Source organism: Scyliorhinus canicula, chromosome 8, assembly GCF_902713615.1.
Source record: "Scyliorhinus canicula chromosome 8, sScyCan1.1, whole genome shotgun sequence".
In the NCBI taxonomy this organism is placed as follows: domain Eukaryota; kingdom Metazoa; phylum Chordata; class Chondrichthyes; order Carcharhiniformes; family Scyliorhinidae; genus Scyliorhinus; species Scyliorhinus canicula.
The window spans coordinates 101,513,714-101,533,446 of record NC_052153.1 but is presented as its reverse complement, the minus strand read 5'-3'; the positions used below and the strand labels follow the sequence as shown (position 1 = coordinate 101,533,446).

The following is a 19,733-nucleotide window of genomic DNA, read 5'->3' as shown; positions in this document are numbered from 1 at the left end:
CTAAACTTAGCCTTTAAAACCCTGAAGCTTGTAAGGAGAATCATAAAAAAGGAACATTTCACGACACTGAAGAAGTCTATTTGGTCCATTCTACTTCCTCGAGGAATCCAAAACTAATCTCCCTTTTCTGCTGTCATCCCATTTCTCAGAATCCGCCTCTACTTCAAATATTAACCCCTATTCCCTTTCAAGATACTGTGGTCTTTGCCTCAATCATTCCTTACGAGAAAGCACCTTCTGCTTTATAAAGAAATTTAATTTCTCCACTCTCCAGGAATGATTTTAATTACTGACCCCTTAGTCACTGCCTCACTAACCAAAGGAAATGCAATGAATAGTGAAAGGTATGAAAATCTTTTGTGATTCAAAAAAATTGTCTGTTAAATCTCATTTCTGCTTTGCTTTAATTACAATATCTCCACAGTACTTAATTATACTTTCACTAGAATGATGCTGACGTGAGAATCTATTCTGCATGTACTTCATGGCTTTCCGGTGGTCTAACCACATAGTTATATAAATGTATCGCCTGTGACTTGCTTCTTGTACTTTGTGCCTTTACTTACAAATTCCAAAGTGCACTGTTGGCCTTTATTATAGCTTAAACACCTTCAAATGTCAAACAGTTTTGTACTGAGTCCCAGGGTTCCACTATCATTCCATATCATTCGATATTTTCCCAATTAAGTATTTGTACCACTTTTCTGTTTTGTTAGTAAAATGAGTTGCTTAACACAGCTTCACATCAAATTGCATCTGTGTCCACCTGCAATATTTTAAAGTTCTTACTGCTCACTATATTGTATACTGTTCACTGTATTCCTATTTCAATCTAAGCAAAATCATTAAACCTAATTGCTTTCTGTCAATCAGCCAACTTTCATCCGCCTATTTTCTCTCATACAATAGCCCTGAATTTTTGAAGTAAACTTTAATGAATGCATTCTTAAACCCCATCTGCATTTCCTTTTATCTATCCTATCAGTTACCTTAACGACAAACACTTTTAGTAAACCTATGCTCTGAACAATGATTCCAAAAATTTCTCAATTATTTTATCTTGTGTGGATTCCACAAATTTTCCTCCAACTGATCTTTACAGCGGTGTATATTTCCAAATTCCTCTCCTTGAGCAGCTTGTTATATTTGGCTGTCCTCTAGTACAATGTCATCATTTGTATTTGACTCTCTTCGGTTCATCTGCTGTTGAAGCCCTCATCCATGCTTTTGTTACTTCTAGATTCAACTGTTTCAATGCACTGCTGGCTGGTCGCTTGCATTCCATGCTTGGTAAACTTGAGGTCATTCAAAACTCTTGCCTGTGTCTAAACTTACAGCATGTTCTGTTCCCCTGTCACCCTTGTCCTCACTCCTTGTTGAGCAATGTCTTGACTTCAAAATTCTTGTCCTTGTTTTCAAATCTTTCCCTCCCCTTTAAATTCCTTCAACCCCACAATTATATCAGATATCTGCATTCCCCTTACTCTGGCCTATTGTGTATCCCTAATTTTAGTTCTCTAACATAGGCGGCCATGCCTTCAGTTGCCTCGGCCCCAACTCTGGAATACTCTCTTTACACCCCTCTGCCTCTGTAACGTGCGGGATTCTCCTATCGGCGACGGCGAAATAGTGTTCGGCAATCGGCCGGAAAATTCCTGTTTACACTGGAATTGGGGGCGGTGCCCTTTTGCGATGTTACGCCCCCTCAAAAACGGCATACTCTGGGAATACGCCACACGCTGTATGGATGGCTTCCGGAGTCACCTGAGGCCCTCCTCCAATGCTCCGCCCGCGAAGGTTTGACTTCCCGACGTCATGGGACATGTGTGCTCTCACCGTTCGGGGACCTCACATGGTGGCTGCGGACTGAGTCCAGCGTCGCCACAATCGGTGGGGGAGGGGGGGAGGGGCATTTGCTGGCAGGGGAGCCTTCGTTGGGGATTGGTAGGGGGTGGTCTGGGGGTGGAGAGGCTGCTTGCAGGGGTGCAGTTTTAAGCAGGCCGGTTCAGTGCGCGGCAGGCGTCATATTGCACGGCGCGGCCACGGACCCGGCCATTCTGCGGCCGTATTCCCAGATAAAGCCGGGGTCTTTATGCTGTGCGGTTGCCAGCGCACAGCATGAGGATCAATGCGGTGATGGGGCCGTCTTGGATAATCCCATGTTATTTTAAAGGAAAATTGAAAAATTGTGAGCATGGTGTCGTCTGTCCTTTTCTGACTTTCTTGAACATACTGAGCCAGCAGTTCCCAGTGACGTTTGAGAAAATCCTTCCAACGGGATGTGGATATCATTGGCTGGACCAGTGTTTTTAATGCCCCTTCGCAGTTGCCTGTGAGAAGGTGATGATGAGCCATCTTATTGATCAGATAGGGGGTGTTGTCCAATAATTACATCCACTAGGTTTGTACGTTTAAAGACAATTACTGTTTATTTATAAAAGGAACTACAATAAGATATGCAGTGAATACAACTGGTTAACTATCATTTAACTCCTTCCTCCCACTTTGATTTCCCCTACCCTCTACCCACACGCACAAGGGAGACAAACAGAGATGAAGGGAAAGGGGTGAAAAATAATGAGTTTTAAAGTCAAAAGATAAAAGTCTTTGCTTCAGATGTTTTTTTTTTTAGCAGCTTTGCTTCAATCCCGGCCTTCAGTTCAGTGCTTTTACTGTGGATTCATTCAGGTATCTGTAGTTTCAGAAATAAACACAGTTTCTCTGGAGAAAAAGTAGATTCTTGCCTTTGTCTACAGCCCGTGATGACTTTCCTGTAGATTGATTCAGTCAGGTTTTTTGTGGTTTCAAGAATGCAGTACTCTCAATACCACTTTCTAGGGAAAGTTATATTTCTCACAGCAACCTTCGGAGGGAGTTATATTAGCCTCTTGCCACTGCGCTGCCAGAATCAAAACTGAAACCAAACCCAAACCTTGGGACTCTGAAAAATATCTCAGTGGAATAGGATCCAATCACCAACTGTTACCAGGCAGAGCCATTCCATTAACCATCTAACAAACTGTGTCCCAACCCATCTCTCTGTCACTGCCAGTCGGTTTGCAACTCCAGTTTAAACCAGCACAACCTTCCGGATTCTTCTTGTTGAATTAAAGGTATAGGTTTCTTGCCTTAAAAAGACATGTTCAATAATCATTCACAGATCAAATCTGTAACTACAAAAATAAAAGAAAGGGGGAATAAGTTAATGAACAGGGAATAAACATGAAAGACCCTTACAGCAGGGTCTCCTTTTTTTTATATTCGTTCATGGGATGTGGGCATTGTGGTCATGACCAGCATTTGTTACCCATTGCTAATTGAGAAGGTGGCGATGAGCTAACTTCTTGAATCGCTGTAGTCCTTTGTAGGAACGCACACTGCTGTTAGGAAAGGAACTCCAGGATTGTCACCCAGCAACAGTGAAGAAATAGTGATTATAGTTTCAAGTCAGGACACTGTGTTGCTTGGAGGGGAACTTGCAGGTGGTGGTTTCCCCATGCATTTGTTGCCCTTGTCATTCTAAGTGGTAGAATTTGAAGGTTTGCAAAGTGCTATGGTAGGAGCCTTGGTGAATTGCTGCAGTGCATCTTGTAGATGGTACACACTGTGGCTACTGTATTGGTGGTATAGGGAGTGAATGTTTAAGGTGGTGAATGGGGTGCCAGTCAAGTGGGCTGCTTTGTCCTGGATGATGTTCAACTTCATGAATGTGTTGGAGCAGCACATCCAGGCAAATGGGATGTATTCCATCACACTCCTGACTTGTGCCTTGCAGATAGTGAACAGGATTGGGGGAATCGGGAAGTGAGTTACTCGCTGTAAAATTCCCAACCTCTGACCTACTCTTGGAGCCACAGTATTTATATGGCTGTTCCCGTTCAGTTTCTGGTCAATGGTAACTCCCCAGCTTGCTGGTAATGCGGTATTCAGCGATGGTAAAGCCATTGAATGATGAGATTTTGCCTTGTTAGTGATGGCCATTACCTGGCACTTGTGTGGGCGCGAATGTTACTTGCCATTTGTCAGCCCAAGCCTGGTTATTGATCGGGTCTTGCTACATTTGGACATCACGAATGGTGCTGAACATTGTGCACTCATCAGCGAACATCCTACATTGGATTGGATTGGATTTGTTTATTGTCACGTGTACCGAGGTACAGCGAAAAGTATTTTTCTGTGAGCAGCTCAACAGATCATTAAGTACATGAAATGAAAAGGAAATAAAAGAAAATACATTATAGGGCAACAGAAGGTACACTATGTAACTACATAAGCACCGGCATCGGATGAAGCATACAGGGGTGTAGTGTTAATGATGTCAGACCATAAGAGGGTTGTTTAGGAGTCTGGTAACAGCAGGGAAGAAGCTATTTTTGAGTCTGTTCGTGCTTGTTCTCAGACATCTGTATCTCCTGTTTGATGGAAGAAGTTGGAAGAGTGAGTAAGCCGGGTGGGAGGGGTCTTTGATGACGCTGCCTGCTTTCCCCAGGCAGCGGGAGGTGTAGATGGAGTCAGTGGATGGGAGGCAGGTTTTGTGATGGACTGGACTGTGTTCCCAACTCTGAAGTTTCTTGTGGTCCTGGGCCGAGCAGCTGCCATACCAGGCTGTGATGCAGCCAGATAAGATGCTTTCTATGGTGCATCTGTAAAAGTTGGTTAGAGTTAATGTGGACTTGCCGAATTTCCTTAGTTTCCTGAGGAAGTATAGGCACTGTTGTGCTTTCTTGGTGGTAGCGACAACGTGGGTGGACCAGGACAGATTTTTTTGAATGTGCACCTCTAGGAATTTGAAACTGTTAACCACCTCCACCTCAACCGCGTTGATGCTGACAGGGGTGTGCACGGTACTTTGCTTCCTGAAGTCGTTGACCATCTCTTTAGTTTTGCTGGCATTGAAGGAAAGATTGTTGTCGCTGCACCACTCCGCTAGGTTCTCTATCTCCCTCCTGTATTCTGACTTGTCGTTATTTGAGATCCGGCCCACTATAGTCGTATCGTCAGCAAACTTGTAGATGGAGTTAGAACCAAGTTTTGCCACACAATCATGTGTGTATAGGGAGTAGAGTAGGGAACTAAGTACGCATTCTTGCAGGGCCCCGGTATTGCGGACTATTGTAGAGGAGGTGTTGTTGTTTATTCTTACTGATTGTGGTCTGTGGGTCAGAAAGTCGAGGATCCAGTTGCAGAGTGGGGAGCCAAGTCCTAGGTTTTGGAGCTTTGATATGAGCTTGGCTGGGATTATGGTATTGAAGGTGGAGCTGTAGTCATAAATAGGAGTCTGACATTATGATGGAGGGAATATCATTATGAAACAGCAGAAGATTTTGGGGCTAGGACTCTCCTGAGGAACATCTGCTGTGATGCCCCAAAGCTAAGGTGACTGGCCTCCAACAACCACAACCATCTTCCTTTGTGCCAGGGATGACTCCAATCAGTGGAGAGTTTTCCCCTTGATTCCCATTGGCTCCAACTTTGCTAGGGTTCTTTGATGCAATACTCTGTCAAATACTGCTTTGATGTTAAGGGCAGTCACCTCTCCTCGCCTCTGGTGTTCAGCTCTTTCATCCATGTTTGAGTGGGGAGTCGATAATTGCACATCTTTCAGGTAGAAGTAGATTGACTCCCTCGTTAGACACAAATCTAAGGTTAATGGGGGTAGGCTGGAATGTGATGTTCAGGCCACAATCCTATCAGCCATGATCTTACTGAGGAGTGGACCAGGTTTGAGGGGTTGAATGGCCTATTCCTAATTCGTATGTTCATGACTAGTTAGTTCAGAATATTTTGTTACTTTGTTTAAGGTTAGAAATTGCCCATGAATAGTATTTAGCATCTGATATGCTGTATCATTTTCAAGGCCTGAAGGAATTTACTTATCAAATTTCTCATCAGTACTTGGGAAATTAGAAATACATTGGAAGCCTCAACTCCGCTAATGCAGATGTTAGTGAATCCTGTTTTTCTATTCTGTTGAAATACTCTTGAGTTTTGTTTTGGAAAATAACAACTTGCTCTCATGCTGACACTGCTTGGCCTTGCTGGGTGCACTTGCTCATAAAATTGGTCACTCAAAGTCATGAGTAAAATGGGGGTGATCAAAACTATCTATTTTTAATTATCACCAGCTGTTTATAAAAATGTTCCCCACACACATCCATAGAAAGATTTTTATTTATGTTGCATCTTTCACAATCTCAGCAAACCGCAAATGCTTTCCAGCTGATGAATTGATCTGTTTTGATGATGTTGGATTAAGGGATGAAAATTGGCAATGGCACCAGGGAGATCTTCCCTGCTTTGAAATGGTGCCTTGGCATCATTTCTGTCTACCAGAGCAAGCAGACCAGGCCTCGATCCGAAAGATGGCATCTTTGATGTTGCCACACTGGAGTGCCAGTCTGGATTATTTGTTAAAATCACTGGATTAAATCTTGAACCCACACTTTTCAGCTCAAGAGGCTACCACTGAGCCACAGCTGACACCTTTCCACAGCAGCATGTTGTCCGCTCGCATGTTAAGCTTGTTAATGTGTGCATCTGTGTTTGTTTAATTGTCATCTGACAACTCGTACTGCATTACTCTTATTTTTAGAAGGACGGTTTGGAGGAGTTGGGGGGAAATATGGGACCCCGCGGGGTGAGATTTTCAGCTACATACAGGTGCGGGGTTTCATAAAAATAATTTTTTGCAACTTTTTCGGTTGCACCGCCCTCCTAGTTATTGGAGGGCGTGCTGTTGGTGATGGGGTCTCTGCATACCTCCTATCGATCTGCAGTATCTCCTTAACCAGTCGGTGCATTTCTGCCCTGTCCATCTTCTCCCGATGGGCCCCCATCGAGATCACTCCTGACCACAGCCTTCAGTGCTTCCCAGACCACCGCTGCTGAAATTTCCCCCGTGCCATTGACCTGCAGGTTGTTCTGAATACATTTCCTCAGGTGCTCGCACACCCCTTCGTCAGCCAAAAGTCCCAAATCTAACCTCCAGTGCGGGCGCTGGTTACTGTCTTTACTAACCATGCTCCCAGTGCAGAGCATGGTCTGAGATTGTGATCGGCGAGTACCCCGTGTCCACCATCCCTGCCAGTAAAGGCCCTGATCCAAATGAAGAAATCAATCCGGGAGTACACTTTATGCACCTGTGAGTAGAAGGAGAACTCATTCACCCTCGGCTGCCCAAATCTCCATGGATCCTCCCCCCCCCACCCCTCATCTGCTCCATAAACCCTTTTAGTTCCTTTGCCATTGCTGGCACCCTGCCTGTTTTTGAGCTTGACCGGTCCAAGCCAGGGTCAAGAACTGTGTTGAAGTCCCCTCCCATGACCAACCTGTGAGAGTCCAGGTCCGGTATGTTCCCAAGCATCTTCTTTATACACTCCACATCATCCCAATTTGGCGCATACACATTTATTAATACCACCTGCACCCCCTCCAGTTTCCCACTGACCATAATGTACCGACCTCCCACATCCGAAACAATTCTACTCGTCTCAAACACCACCCGCTTATTGATCAGGATCGCGACCCCTCTAGTCTTTGAATCCAGTCCAGAGTGAAAGTCCTGATTTACCCAACCTTTCCTCAATCTAATCTGGTCAGTTACACAAAGGTGCGTCTCATGCAACATTACCACCTTCAGTCCCCTAGTAAGAAGTCTTACAACACCAGGTTAATGTCCAACAGGTTTGTTTCAAACACAAGCTTTCGGAGCGCAGCTCCTTCCTCGGGTGAATGAAGAGGTATGTTCTGGAACATAAATGTAGACAAAGTCAGAGATGCCGGACAATGCTTGGAATGCGAGCATTTGCAGGTAATCAAATCATTACAGATCCAGAGAGAGGGATAATCGCAGGTTAAAGAGGTGTGAATTGTCTCAAGCCAGAACAGTTGGTGGAATTTTGCAAGTCCAGGCCAGATGGTGGGGGGTTGATGTAATGCGACATGAATCCAAGAATCCACGTGGAAACACCACCCACCAGGTACGCGGCACATACTCGTGCGACTCGACCAATGTAGTCTACCTCATACGCTGCAGGAAAGGATGTCCTGAAGCGTGGTACATTGGCGAGACCATGCAGACACTGCGACAACGAATGAACGGGCACGTGCAACAATCACCAGGCAGGAATGTTCCCTTCCAGTCGGGGAACACTTCAGCAGTCAAGGGCATTCAGCCTCTGATCTCCGGGTAAGCGTTCTTCAAGGCAGCCTTCAGGACACGCGACAACGCAGAATCGCCAAGCAAAAACTTATAGCTAAGTTCCGCACGCATGAGTGCGGCCTCAACCGGGATCTTGGATTCATGTCGCATTACATCCACCCCCTCACCATCTGGCCTGGACTTGCAAAGTTCCACCAACTGTTCTGGCTTGAGACAATTCACATCTCTTTAACCTGTGATTATCCCTCTCTCTGGATCTGTAATGATTTGATTACCTGCAAATGCTCGCATTCCAAGCATTGTCCGGCATCTCTGACTTTGTCTATATAAATGTTTCTGGATCATACCTCTCCATTCACCTGAGGAAGGAGCTGCGCTCCGAAAGCTCGTGTTTGAAACAAATCTGTTGGACTTTAACCTGGTGTTGTAAGACTTCTTACTGTGCTCACCCCAGTCCAACACCGGCATCTCCACATTCAGTCCCCTAAGATGCGCAACAATACATGCCCTTTTGACCAGCCCTTTTAACCCTTGAACATTCCAGTTGATCAGCCTAGTTGGGGGCTTATTGCCCCCCCACCTTCCCCTTCGCCGATCAGCCATCCCCTTTTTTGGACCTGCCTCCAGCCCATGCTCCTCGTCTCCACTGGCCTGCCCCCAGGCAGCCTCTGCCCCCAACCTCCTCGCTGTCCCTTGACCCAAGTTCCTCCCTCGTCAGTAGAACATTCCCCCCCGGCCCCCAGTCACAACACCCTTTAACCCAACTCCTTTGTTAAACCGAACATATGCACACACCCCACTGCGCTTCCGTGTGCTAGTCCGCCGAGCTAGCTTGGTGGCCCCCATCCCTGCTGCCAGATAGTCTTCCATCTATTGTTGAGGCTCGGGAATTTAATGGAATTCTTGCACCTGGAAAACATGAAATGTGTTCTGAGGGGTGAGTGAGGGGTTTTCTTTATACAACATTTCAAGGAACTGATTACTGTCAGCTGCTGGGAGGGCCAAGGTGTGGTAGTTGGTGGGGGGGGGGCATGTTTGCGATTTTGTGTTGATTTTACTTTGTAATATGTGTTTCAAAAGTTTAAAATTTTGAATAAAAGTACATTTAATAAAATAAATATCATCGCATTACTTAAAACTCTTATCTAACCCATCATTCTGTGACAGAAGCATTTGTGCGGCATGGTAGCACAATGGTTAGCACTTCACAGTGCAGGGCCCCAGGTTCAATTCCTGGCTTGGGTCACTATCTGTGCGGAGTATGGACATTCTTCCTGTGTCTACATGGGTTTCCTCCGAGTGCTCCTGTTTCCTCCCGCAAGTCCCGAAAGACGTGCTGTTAGGTCATTTAGACATTCTGAATTCTCTGTGTCCCAGAACAGGCGCCGGAATGTGGCGACTAGGGGCTTTTCACAGTAACTTCATTGCAGTGTTAATGTAAGCCTACTTGTGACAATAATAAAGATTATTATTATTAGATGTTGAAAGTAGAACTTTGAGAAAATCCATTTATATTTCAGGATTTTTACCATATTTTCAAGTCTAATTGTATATATTTTTAAAAAAAAACATGATTTCTGAATATCATTTCATTCAGTATTGGCTTGGAAGTAATTAGCAAAGCAATTGATAAATACTGACCGTGTAAAAATGGAATTTGAGTGAAGTTTAGTTTCTGCAATATTCAAACCTAGAAATTGTACCTTTTATAAAGGAATGAAATGAGAAAACAATGGAGCAACATAGTAACTAAACAGCAGAAAGGTGATGGTCTTTTATTGGAAAAGCTTCAAATACTGCACGGTTAGCACAGTGGTTAGCACAGTTCATTAACAGCTCCAGGGTCCAAGATTCGGTACTTGGGTCACTGTCTGTGCGGAGTCTGTGTGGGTTTCCTCTGGGTACTCCGGTTCCCTCCACAGTCCAGAAATGTGCAGGTTAGGTGATTGGCCATGCTAAATTGCCCTTAATGTCCAAAAAGGTTGGGTGGGGCTACTGGGTTACGGGGATACGTTGGAGGTGTGCGCTGAAGTGGGGTGCTCTTTCCAAGGGCCGGTGCAGACTTGTTGGGCCGATTGGCTTCCTACTGCACTGTAAATTCTATGATTCTATGAATATAAAAATTAGAACTTGAGAAATAGGAGCACGAGTGGCCATTCTATCCCTTGAGCCTGCTTCACCATGCAATAGGATCATAGCTGATCTGTTTGTGCCCTTAACTCCACTTTTCTGCCTGTCATTCATAACTGTTAACTCCATAAATATAGGGCAGCGTGGTGGTTAGCATTGTTGCCTCACGGCGCTTGAGGTCCGAGGTTTGATCCTGGCCCTGGGTCACTGACCATGTGGAGTTTTGCACATTCTCCCTGTGTTTGCATGGGTTTCGCCCCCGCAACCCAAAAGATGTGCAGGGTAGGTGGATTGGCCACTCTAAAATTGACCCTTAATTAGAAAAAATGAATTGGGTACTCTAAATTTATTTTAAAAACCACCAAAAATATGCCTAACTCCGTATTGGATATATTCAATGAACCAGCCTCCACTATTTGTTTGGGAAGAGAATTCCAAACACTAATGACCCTTTGAGACAAGAAATTCCTCTTCTTCAAAATTTTAAATAGGCGATCCCATATTTTCAAATTGTGCACCCTAGTTCTAGATTCCCTCACAAGACTAAACATCCACTCAGCATTTACGCTGTCAAGTTCCCTTAGAATCTTTTATGTTTCATTAAGATTATCTCTCAATCTTCTAATGGGTATAGTATCAACTTTCTCAACCTTTCCTCATAAGTCAAACATCTCAGACCAGGAATCAACCTACTTCTCTGAACTCCATTCAATGTAATGTATGTCCTCTTGTAAGGTGACCAAATTGTACACTGTATCCTTGGTTTGGTCTCCCAAATCCCCTGTACAGTTGTCAAAAGACTTCCCTGCTTCTATAACCCATTCTCCTTGCAATAAATGCCAATGTTCCATTTGCCATCCTAATTACTTTCCAAACCTACATGCTGCCTTTTTGTTTTTCGTGTACAAGGTCACTCAGATACCCTCTATATTTCAGTGCTCTGCAGGCTCTCTACATTGAAATAATCTGCATTTTTGCACTTCCTGTCAAAGAGGACAACCTCGCATTTCCCCCCCATTATACTCCACCTGCCAAATGTTTGTCTACTCATTTAATCTATCTATATTTTTGTGCAGACGCTTTGTATCCTCCTCAAAACTTGCTTTGCTACCAAAAAGGCAATTTCAAATTGTCCTCACTGAACTCTTACTTTGTTGAGAATAATTACCATTCTCAAACCATGTTGATTTTGTTGGCCAAAACATATCTTCATGAACTATATTTTTCTTTGAAAATTTGGAAGGACTTTCCATTGTTGAAGTCTTGGATTTTTTTTAAATGAAAAAGTAACAAGTTAACCTTTGGACTAGGAACAAGTATGCCTTGTCCAAGAAATCATGTGACCAACATTGTACTTGAAAGGGGAAGAGCTGTGTGCTTGTTTGCTCTGCAATTATTTTAATTGATGTATAGGATGGGGGACTTGTTAAAAGGCAAAAGACTAGTAATTTAATGGAAATCACATGACTGGTGAGTTCTAAGTTTCAAACTTGGTTTTTGAATTCAGCTGGGACTGAACTGAGAAAGTGAGAAAGCTCACATTCTCCTTCGGATCCAAATAGGAATCCTCATCTCAGTGGAACTTGTCTGTCTTTGGGAAACCTGGGAGGCTGAGATAATAAGAATTCATCTGGCCATATTCTGCTCCATGCGACTGCCCCACTGCTGAGAACCTCCAGACGTCTACTGGGACTCGTGCTCTGTCTACACAGGAGGAAACTCCAGATCCAGAACTTCGATACCTTGAGAAATGTTCCCCCTTTTTTTTTCAAAGACTACCCTTCAACTGTCTATCTCTTCAGAGACCCTTACCTCTTCTTTATTTGTGTGTGTGCTCTGAGAAGGGATAGATGTTTGTACTTTCAGAGAAAAATTGTGTTAACCAGTTCTTGCAACTTATTTCAGAAAGTAAATTTTGTTTTATAATAATTCAATCCTTGAGTTTATTGAAAGAAGCCTGGTTAAAGTCTCTGTTAATTGGCCAATTTGGTGAGTCAATTGAACATTTATATTAATGATTGGACTGTGGAGTAGTGAGGCTAGATCAACTCTGCACTCTTCCCATCCCAGTCATAGCAATTTGATCTGATAGTATTATGATTTTTTTAATGTTCTTCTCCCTCTTTAAGAATGGATTCTAGCATTTTCCAAATGATAGGAATTTGACTGACTGGCTTAATGTTTCCTGCTTTCGGTATCCCTTCTTTCTTTCTTGAATCAATGTGTTTGCAGTTTGCTGAGGCCTTCCTGGAACCTAGGGAATTTGAGGATTACGATCAATGCATCCGCTATTTCAGCAGCCACATCTTTTAAGACCCGAGGATGCCTGCCATCCGGCCCAAGGAACTTGTCAGCCTTAAATTCCATCAATTTTCCCATTACTTTTTTTCCCTAATGAATCTGATTGTTTTTCCTTCCCTTTGTCTCTTCAGTTTCTACTTCTTTTGGTGTCTTTGAGTTTCTACCCATCTTTACAAACATGCTTTTGTTACACTGATTTGTGCTCAAGAACATGAACACAATGCATGCAATCCATGGTGTTTGTGTTCAGCACTAACAGTCTGTTTTATTTCGAACTTTAATTTCTCTGATCCTTCTTTACGTCATTGTTCAGTGACAGATTTCTTTCAATTTGAATTTCATATTCCATTTTCATCTGGCTGTTGTTTTGCCCAGGTAAATTACTAGACCAAATATGGCGCTCACTTATTTTTTATCAGGAGACAGGGCTCTGGACAGCCTGGTGAAAAGTGCTACTAACACAACCTATGCCACAAATGTTAAAACGGCATCCCACCTATAAGGAACAACTTAGGTTTTTTGAAGTGTTAGACTGAGGTCAAACCTAAACTCTGTTTGTTCTCACTGGAAAGACGGAGGTTGAGGGGCGACCTGATAGAGGTGTACAAAATTATGAGGGCCATACACAGAGTGGATAGTCAGAGCTTTTTCCCAGGGTAGAGGTCAATTACTAGGGGGCATAGGTTTAAGGTGCAAGGGGCAAGGTTTAGAGGAGATGTATGAGGTAAGTCTTTTTACACAGGGTAGTGGGTGCCTGGAACTCGCTGCCGGAGGAGGTGGTGGAAGCAGGGACGATAGTGACGTTTAAGGCGAATCTTGAAAAATACATGAATAGGATGGGAATAAAGGGATATGGAACCCGGAAGTGCAGAAGATTTTAGTTTAGATGGGCAAAATGGACAGCACAGGCTTGGAGGGCTGAAGGGCCTGTTCCTGTGCTGTACTTTTCTTTGTTCTTTGTATGATGTTTGGTGTTCGAATTCCATGAGCTTTCAGGGGCAATATATCTCCGTGGTAGCACTCTCACTCGGGTCTAAGGTTCAAACCACACTCCGGCGACTTGAGTGCACAACCCAGGCTCTCATGATAGTGCAATATTGAGGGAATGTGGCAGTTTTCGAGTTACCAGGTTTCCGATAAGATATTCAGCTGAAGCATTGTCCCCCTCTCAAATGGTGTTGAAGCTTCCATGGTACTATTTGAAGCGCAGAAAGGTTTTCCTGGTCTCTTGGTCAATATTGATCCTTCAATTCTTATCACTATACTAAATCCAGCGATGTTATCTCTGTTGTTTAGACTGCGGCATTTCCTGGCATTACAGCTGATTACAACACCTACTTTATTGGCCACAGTATGCTGTGAAATGCCACAGGGCCATGTTAGGCACATATAAATACAAGTACTTTCCTTTCACAATTGTAACTCTGATGGGTATTCAGCAGAATGGCTATCATTTAGGGTGAGACCTGGATATGGTGGGACTAGCTCTTGCCCTGGGTTTTTTAGTATGAAACAGCAGCTTGTCATCACTGGCGTAAGGATCCATTATTTTTATTCCCTTATATCCCCTTTCTTTTATTTTGCAGTTATAATTTTTAATCCGTGGATGATTAATGGATATGTATCTTTCAGTCAAGCAGAATTAATGGACATGTATCTTTGATGCAAGCAGCAGAATTCAGAAGTTATCGGAGAGGATCCGAGCTCCTGCTGGTTTGAACAGGAGGCTTCAGACTTGTTGGCACCAAGAAGAGGGAGAGAGAGATGGGGTGGGACTCAGTTTGATTGGCTGGTCGCCAGTGAATGGGCCGAAAGGCCATACTCCACCCAGTACCAGATGGTGATTGGATCCTATCCCAGTGGAATGCTTTTCGGAGTCCCAGTGAGTTTTTGTTTGACTCCTGGCACCTTAGAGAGAAGATCCTACTCTCTTTCCTCCGTGTTTCTCTCCAGAAAGCCCATTTGTGTTGTATTTCTGGACATAGAGTAACTGAATAAATCTATCGACAGGAAAACCAGGACAGGCTGCAAATAAAGGAACTTGCTGTTCTCTCCGGAAAGGCTGTGCCTGTTGTACTCTGGAATTGCAATGAACCTGGATGAATAAATCTGCAGAGATGTTCATTACAGGCTGCAGATAGAGACTTTAACCTGCAAGCTTGCTGTGAAGGAAGGTCTGCTTAAAAACCATCACCTGCAACAAAGACACTTTCTTTACCCTTTGCTTCATATTTTTACCCCTTCCCACCTCTCTGTTTGTCTGCCTTGTGTGTGTGTGTTGGGGGGGGGGATTTATATAATTTATAGATATATATATATAAAACCTATTTGGAGAAAATTAAAGTGGGGAGTTCGTAATTAGTTAATAGTTAACCAGTTGTATTTGCCGTATAGTTCTTGTTATAAATAAACTGTAATTTTATTTACATTTACAAACCTGGTAACTGTAATTATTAGGCAGCCAAGGGCGTATTGTTATAAGAACTATTGGTTAATTCACCTGTCTTGTGACTCGGGGACAAGTGGGGCTGGAATTGACTGCGCACTAGCCCAGTATGGTAACCCTGGTGGCAGTGTATTTGCTGCATGAGGCTGCCAGCTGATGTTTGTAGGCCTCCGCTTTGTGATTTCAATCATGATTGTGGGCTGGGCTCATAGATGGGGGTTGGGGGGAAATAGTGTGGATAACGGTTGATGTCTTTAAGGGAAACGGCACTATTAAAATTTAAATTATTTTGCCGGCCTCAGCCTGTTGGGATTGCAACAGAAAAACCAATTTGCTGACTCCTGTGGGAAGACTCCCTTGATGCACCCTAATTGTGACGCACTTAAGCTGGGCATCCTCATTCTGACTCCCATGGTCTTGATGGGGTCAATATTGGAGTCCTGAGCAGACGTATCCGAGCACGTAAACAGAGATGTACTCCCTACCAATAATTAGATGGTGGTTGTTGACCAAGTCAGCAATACTTAATACCTGCAGTGCATTGACCCAGCACCAATAAATCGATTTCATTCAATATATCATGCCATTTGTAATGTTACAAGTACTTGTGGTCACATTTGCGGTTATTGTTGTTTAAGTCCAAATGTTTTGGTATCAGTAGTTTTCCTGTACAAGAGCATATTTTTGATACTGATGCTTTTGTAGTTGACACATGCTTTATTCCTGATATATGGTCATTTTATATTTTACTTATTCCCTTCTTTCCTTACTTCCTCCTTCAAAAGATTTCCCGAATGGAGTACGTTCACTCGAAGAACTTGATATACAGAGATGTAAAGCCAGAGAACTTCTTAGTGGGACGACCAGGAAGCAAAAACCAGAATGTAATTCATATAATAGATTTTGGCCTTGCTAAAGAATACATAGACCCAGAAACAAAAAAGCACATCCCTTACAGAGAACACAAGAGCCTTACCGGAACAGCCAGATACATGAGCATAAATACACATTTAGGAAAAGGTAAGTAATCTGGCGTTAATTGCAAAAGTTGTTGATGGCGTCATAACTGACATGTAAAGATTTAAAAAAAGCTAGAACATGGGTTTAATTCGAATTGTGTGTTAGATTGAAAACATGTATTTAAGTTGAGATAAGCTATTACTTGTCTTTCATACCTCATTAAAAATATGTTGAGACAAATGCACATTCTGATGGTAACCAAATCACCGTAAGTGTTGGCATGTAAGTTGACCTCTGAAACCTCCAAAAACAGAGGTCAACTTAGACATCTATGTAAGAGTGAACAGTGGGTATCGCCATATTGAAATGCCATCAGCATCCGAACCAGAATGAGCGTATTTTAAACTCAGCGCATCTTCACAACGCATCTCCATATTGCTTGATTCCTTGCACCAAAATATAAGAGAAGTAAGACGAGGTCGGCATACACGCTGCAATTTAAGTTATCGTGATTGGTACAGAAGAAGAAAATTCAATCATAGTTTAGACCAAATGTTCATAGAGAATGGAAACCATATTAAATATTTTCCCCCACATTTGTGGTTTCAGGTGTCAGTAGAATCAATTTCACTGACCCATTCCAACCATCTGAATTAAAATAACTCGACATACACAAATGTATTTGTGGCATGCTGCAGAACTTTCTGCAATCTGCTGTAAATTATCTTTGGAAATATAGTCAGAGGTTTCAAGTGTAAAGTTTAAGCAAAGATAATTGAAATACCAAGTAAAGATAGCTAAATTTAAATTAAATATCTAATCTTAAAGGCAAATTTGTGTGTGTGTTTATCAAATACTGTGTTATAAGTTCACATGTACAATCTGACCTCCATGTTCAGATAATACCAGTTTAGGTTTTGTGGTTTATAATGTGAGGGGACAGTATATCTAGCTGCCACTATTTAAGGATATTTGGTGAGCTGCCTACTTTTACAGTTTCACTGTTCCTGAAAGCCAACCTCTTGACCCCATACTATCATAAAACCAGTACCTGCTGCACACTGTTTGTCTCCAAGTCACTACAGAACCACCTATTTTATCAATGCACCACAATCAGACTGGCCATGCTGTCTGAATTAGCTAACTTCTGGCTAGATTTGCAGTCTAGAACTTAGTCAGCCTGGAATGATCATTACAGAGACTTGGAAATCTACTCTGCAGCTTGTAAGTTTAGAAATAAAACTTTAAAAGGTTTTAACCAAACTTCACTGTATACTTGCTGATAGTAAATCACATGATTTATTAGAATAGTAAACTCACATGATTGAAATTTGCACAGACTTGCTTCAAAGTTCATGAATAAATTGATGCCTGCTCTCTCTCTCAATGCTAATGTTTGAAATTCCGTGCACTACTTTCCTCCTTTGTGCTGCAGAAAGTTTCTTCATGTTTCAAATATTGGTGAAGAATGAACTAATTTGGTCAGAGGAGAAATGTAAATAATTCTCTTGTTTAAAAAGAAGTGGTACTATAGTGAACAAATAAGATGGTAATTTAAACTTGTTGAAGCAAGACCTCTTTAATAAGGGGTGAGTTCAGGTTGGACTATGTGATGTATTCATCCAATGCGATGGGAGCGCGCATAGCCCAAAAGAGAGAGTAGCTTTTGTTCCCAGCTCTTGGATTTGGAAGTGGAGAAAGTACAGCAGGTGTTGCGACACTGTATATAGTTCTTGTTTGTTGTATCTTTGAATGGGCGTGCAGAGAAAAGCTTTGGAGGTGCCACTCTCTTGGATTCTTCCAAACACAATGAGAGGTTTTTAGAGATGTTATTAATTCAGACTAAGATGGAGAGCTGAAACCTGCGCAAACACCTCACTGCTGATGTCACTACACATCACATGATGCTTCACCAACATCTCTGATACATAACATCCCTTCCCCTTTACTTAGTGCAATTACAGTGACTTAACCTTGAGACAACAGACTCTCTGATGCATTATCTCTACGCACATATATATGTTTTGTTCCCTCCTAGCAATCTGTGGTTTTTGTCAGTTGTCAATCTCTGAAATATCAGGTGGTATCAAAACTGTTCTCTGTTTACTTTTGAGCAGCGGATTTGCACGTGAACTTTGTGTGTGGTGTTCCGCTAAGACATTTAAGAATTTGCGTGCTCTCCGTGCCAATGTACCGTGGCCCTTCAATGCCTTGATGGAGTGTTTCAGTGATTGAGCGAAATGTTCGACCAACCCATTTGGTGCAAGACGGTACGGAGCTGCATTTATGTGCTGTAAACAGCTAAGTCCTCCCTCTAAGTGGACTGAGTACCATTGTCACTTAGAATCAGCTCGAGTGTACCAGATCTTGAGTATTATGCCTATCTTCTCGATGGTTTCTTCAGTTGTCGTCCATTTCAAGTTCACGACTTCTAGCCATTTAGAGTGTGCATCTACAATCACTAGGGACGTGTGAAGCTCCATAGTCTGTGTATTCTCTGCCAAGGTTGAGTCAGCCATTCCTACGGATGTAATGGTTGCAAGTGTTTTAGTTTTACACAGGACTGACATTGCCTCAATTTCTCTTCACCAAAAATAACTGCGTGCCAGTTCCTTTATCCTCACCACACCATGATGCCCCTGATGTAGTTGGCCAAGGACTTTACTGCATAAGCACTGAAGAATAATCACGAACTCCCCACAATAGAACTTCATTCTGGACTGTCAAATTAAGTCTTTGTATGGTTTCGGGTTTGAGGTCTGGATTTTTACGATGAGCAGCTGACATTGTTACTTTTTGGACCATGTCCAACGCCTTCCCCATCACTGGATCGTTTCTTGTATACCTCGTATTTGAGATGAAGTCACAGATACATTATCCATTAGTAAGAAATACAGGATGTTGACAAAATGTTCTTCAGGTTCTTGCTTGCCTTCTAAAGGCAATTTTGACAAAGCATTAGTGTTTACAATTTGTTCTGACTTAGATATTGCTATCGTACATGTGTGCCAACAAACCCGACGACCATTTTTTGTAACCTGCTAGCTGCAAAAGAAGGTGTACCCTTAAGGACCAAATATTGTCAGCCAGGGCTGATGATCTGTTAAAAGAGTAAAATAATAAATAATCTTTATTGTCACAAGTAGGCTTACATCAACTCTGCAATGATGTTACTATGAAAAGCCCCTAGTCGCCATATTCCAACGCCTGTTCGGGTACACAGAGGGAGAATTCAGAAGGTACGAATTACCAAACAGCATGTCTTTTGGGACTTGTGGGAGGAAACCAGAACACCCGGAGGAAACCCATGCAGCCAAGGGGAGAACATGCTGACTCCGCACCGACAGTGACCCAATGTGGGAATCGATCCTAGGGCCCTGGAGCTGTGAAGCAACAGTGTTAACCACTGTGCTACTGTATAATGTCCATAAAGGTAGTGATGGAACATTGTTACCCTGTATGATGCTCAAAGCCTCTTTTTGTGGAAGGGTGTAATACATTTCTGTGCTAGTAAAACTTTATGAAGCAATTTTGTCTGTTCCTCTTCTGAAGGCATTATGTGCGAGGCGACTTGACAAACCCCACAATGTGACACATTGCAGGCAAGTTGTAACTTCAGCTTGGGATTGTAGTGAACCAACAGCTCTGACTCCTGTAAAGCATCTTTTACCTCATTGTATGCACTTCTGCATTCTTCTGACCAGTACCATACTTGTTGGCACATAGTGTGGAAAG

At 42.8% G+C, this 19,733-nt stretch overlaps 1 protein-coding gene across 12 annotated transcripts in view; it reads left to right on the top strand.

Annotated features, from left to right (window-relative positions):
• LOC119970415 (casein kinase I) overlaps nucleotides 1–19,733 on the top strand; it is a 332,753-nt gene that overhangs the window by 236,297 nt on the left and 76,723 nt on the right. For all 12 annotated transcript variants that reach the window (XM_038804994.1, XM_038805003.1, XM_038804997.1 and 9 more), the window contains one exon: nucleotides 15,824–16,058. In XM_038804994.1, the coding sequence (XP_038660922.1) occupies nucleotides 15,824–16,058 (235 nt within the window). The remainder of the gene's footprint in view (nucleotides 1–15,823; nucleotides 16,059–19,733) is intronic.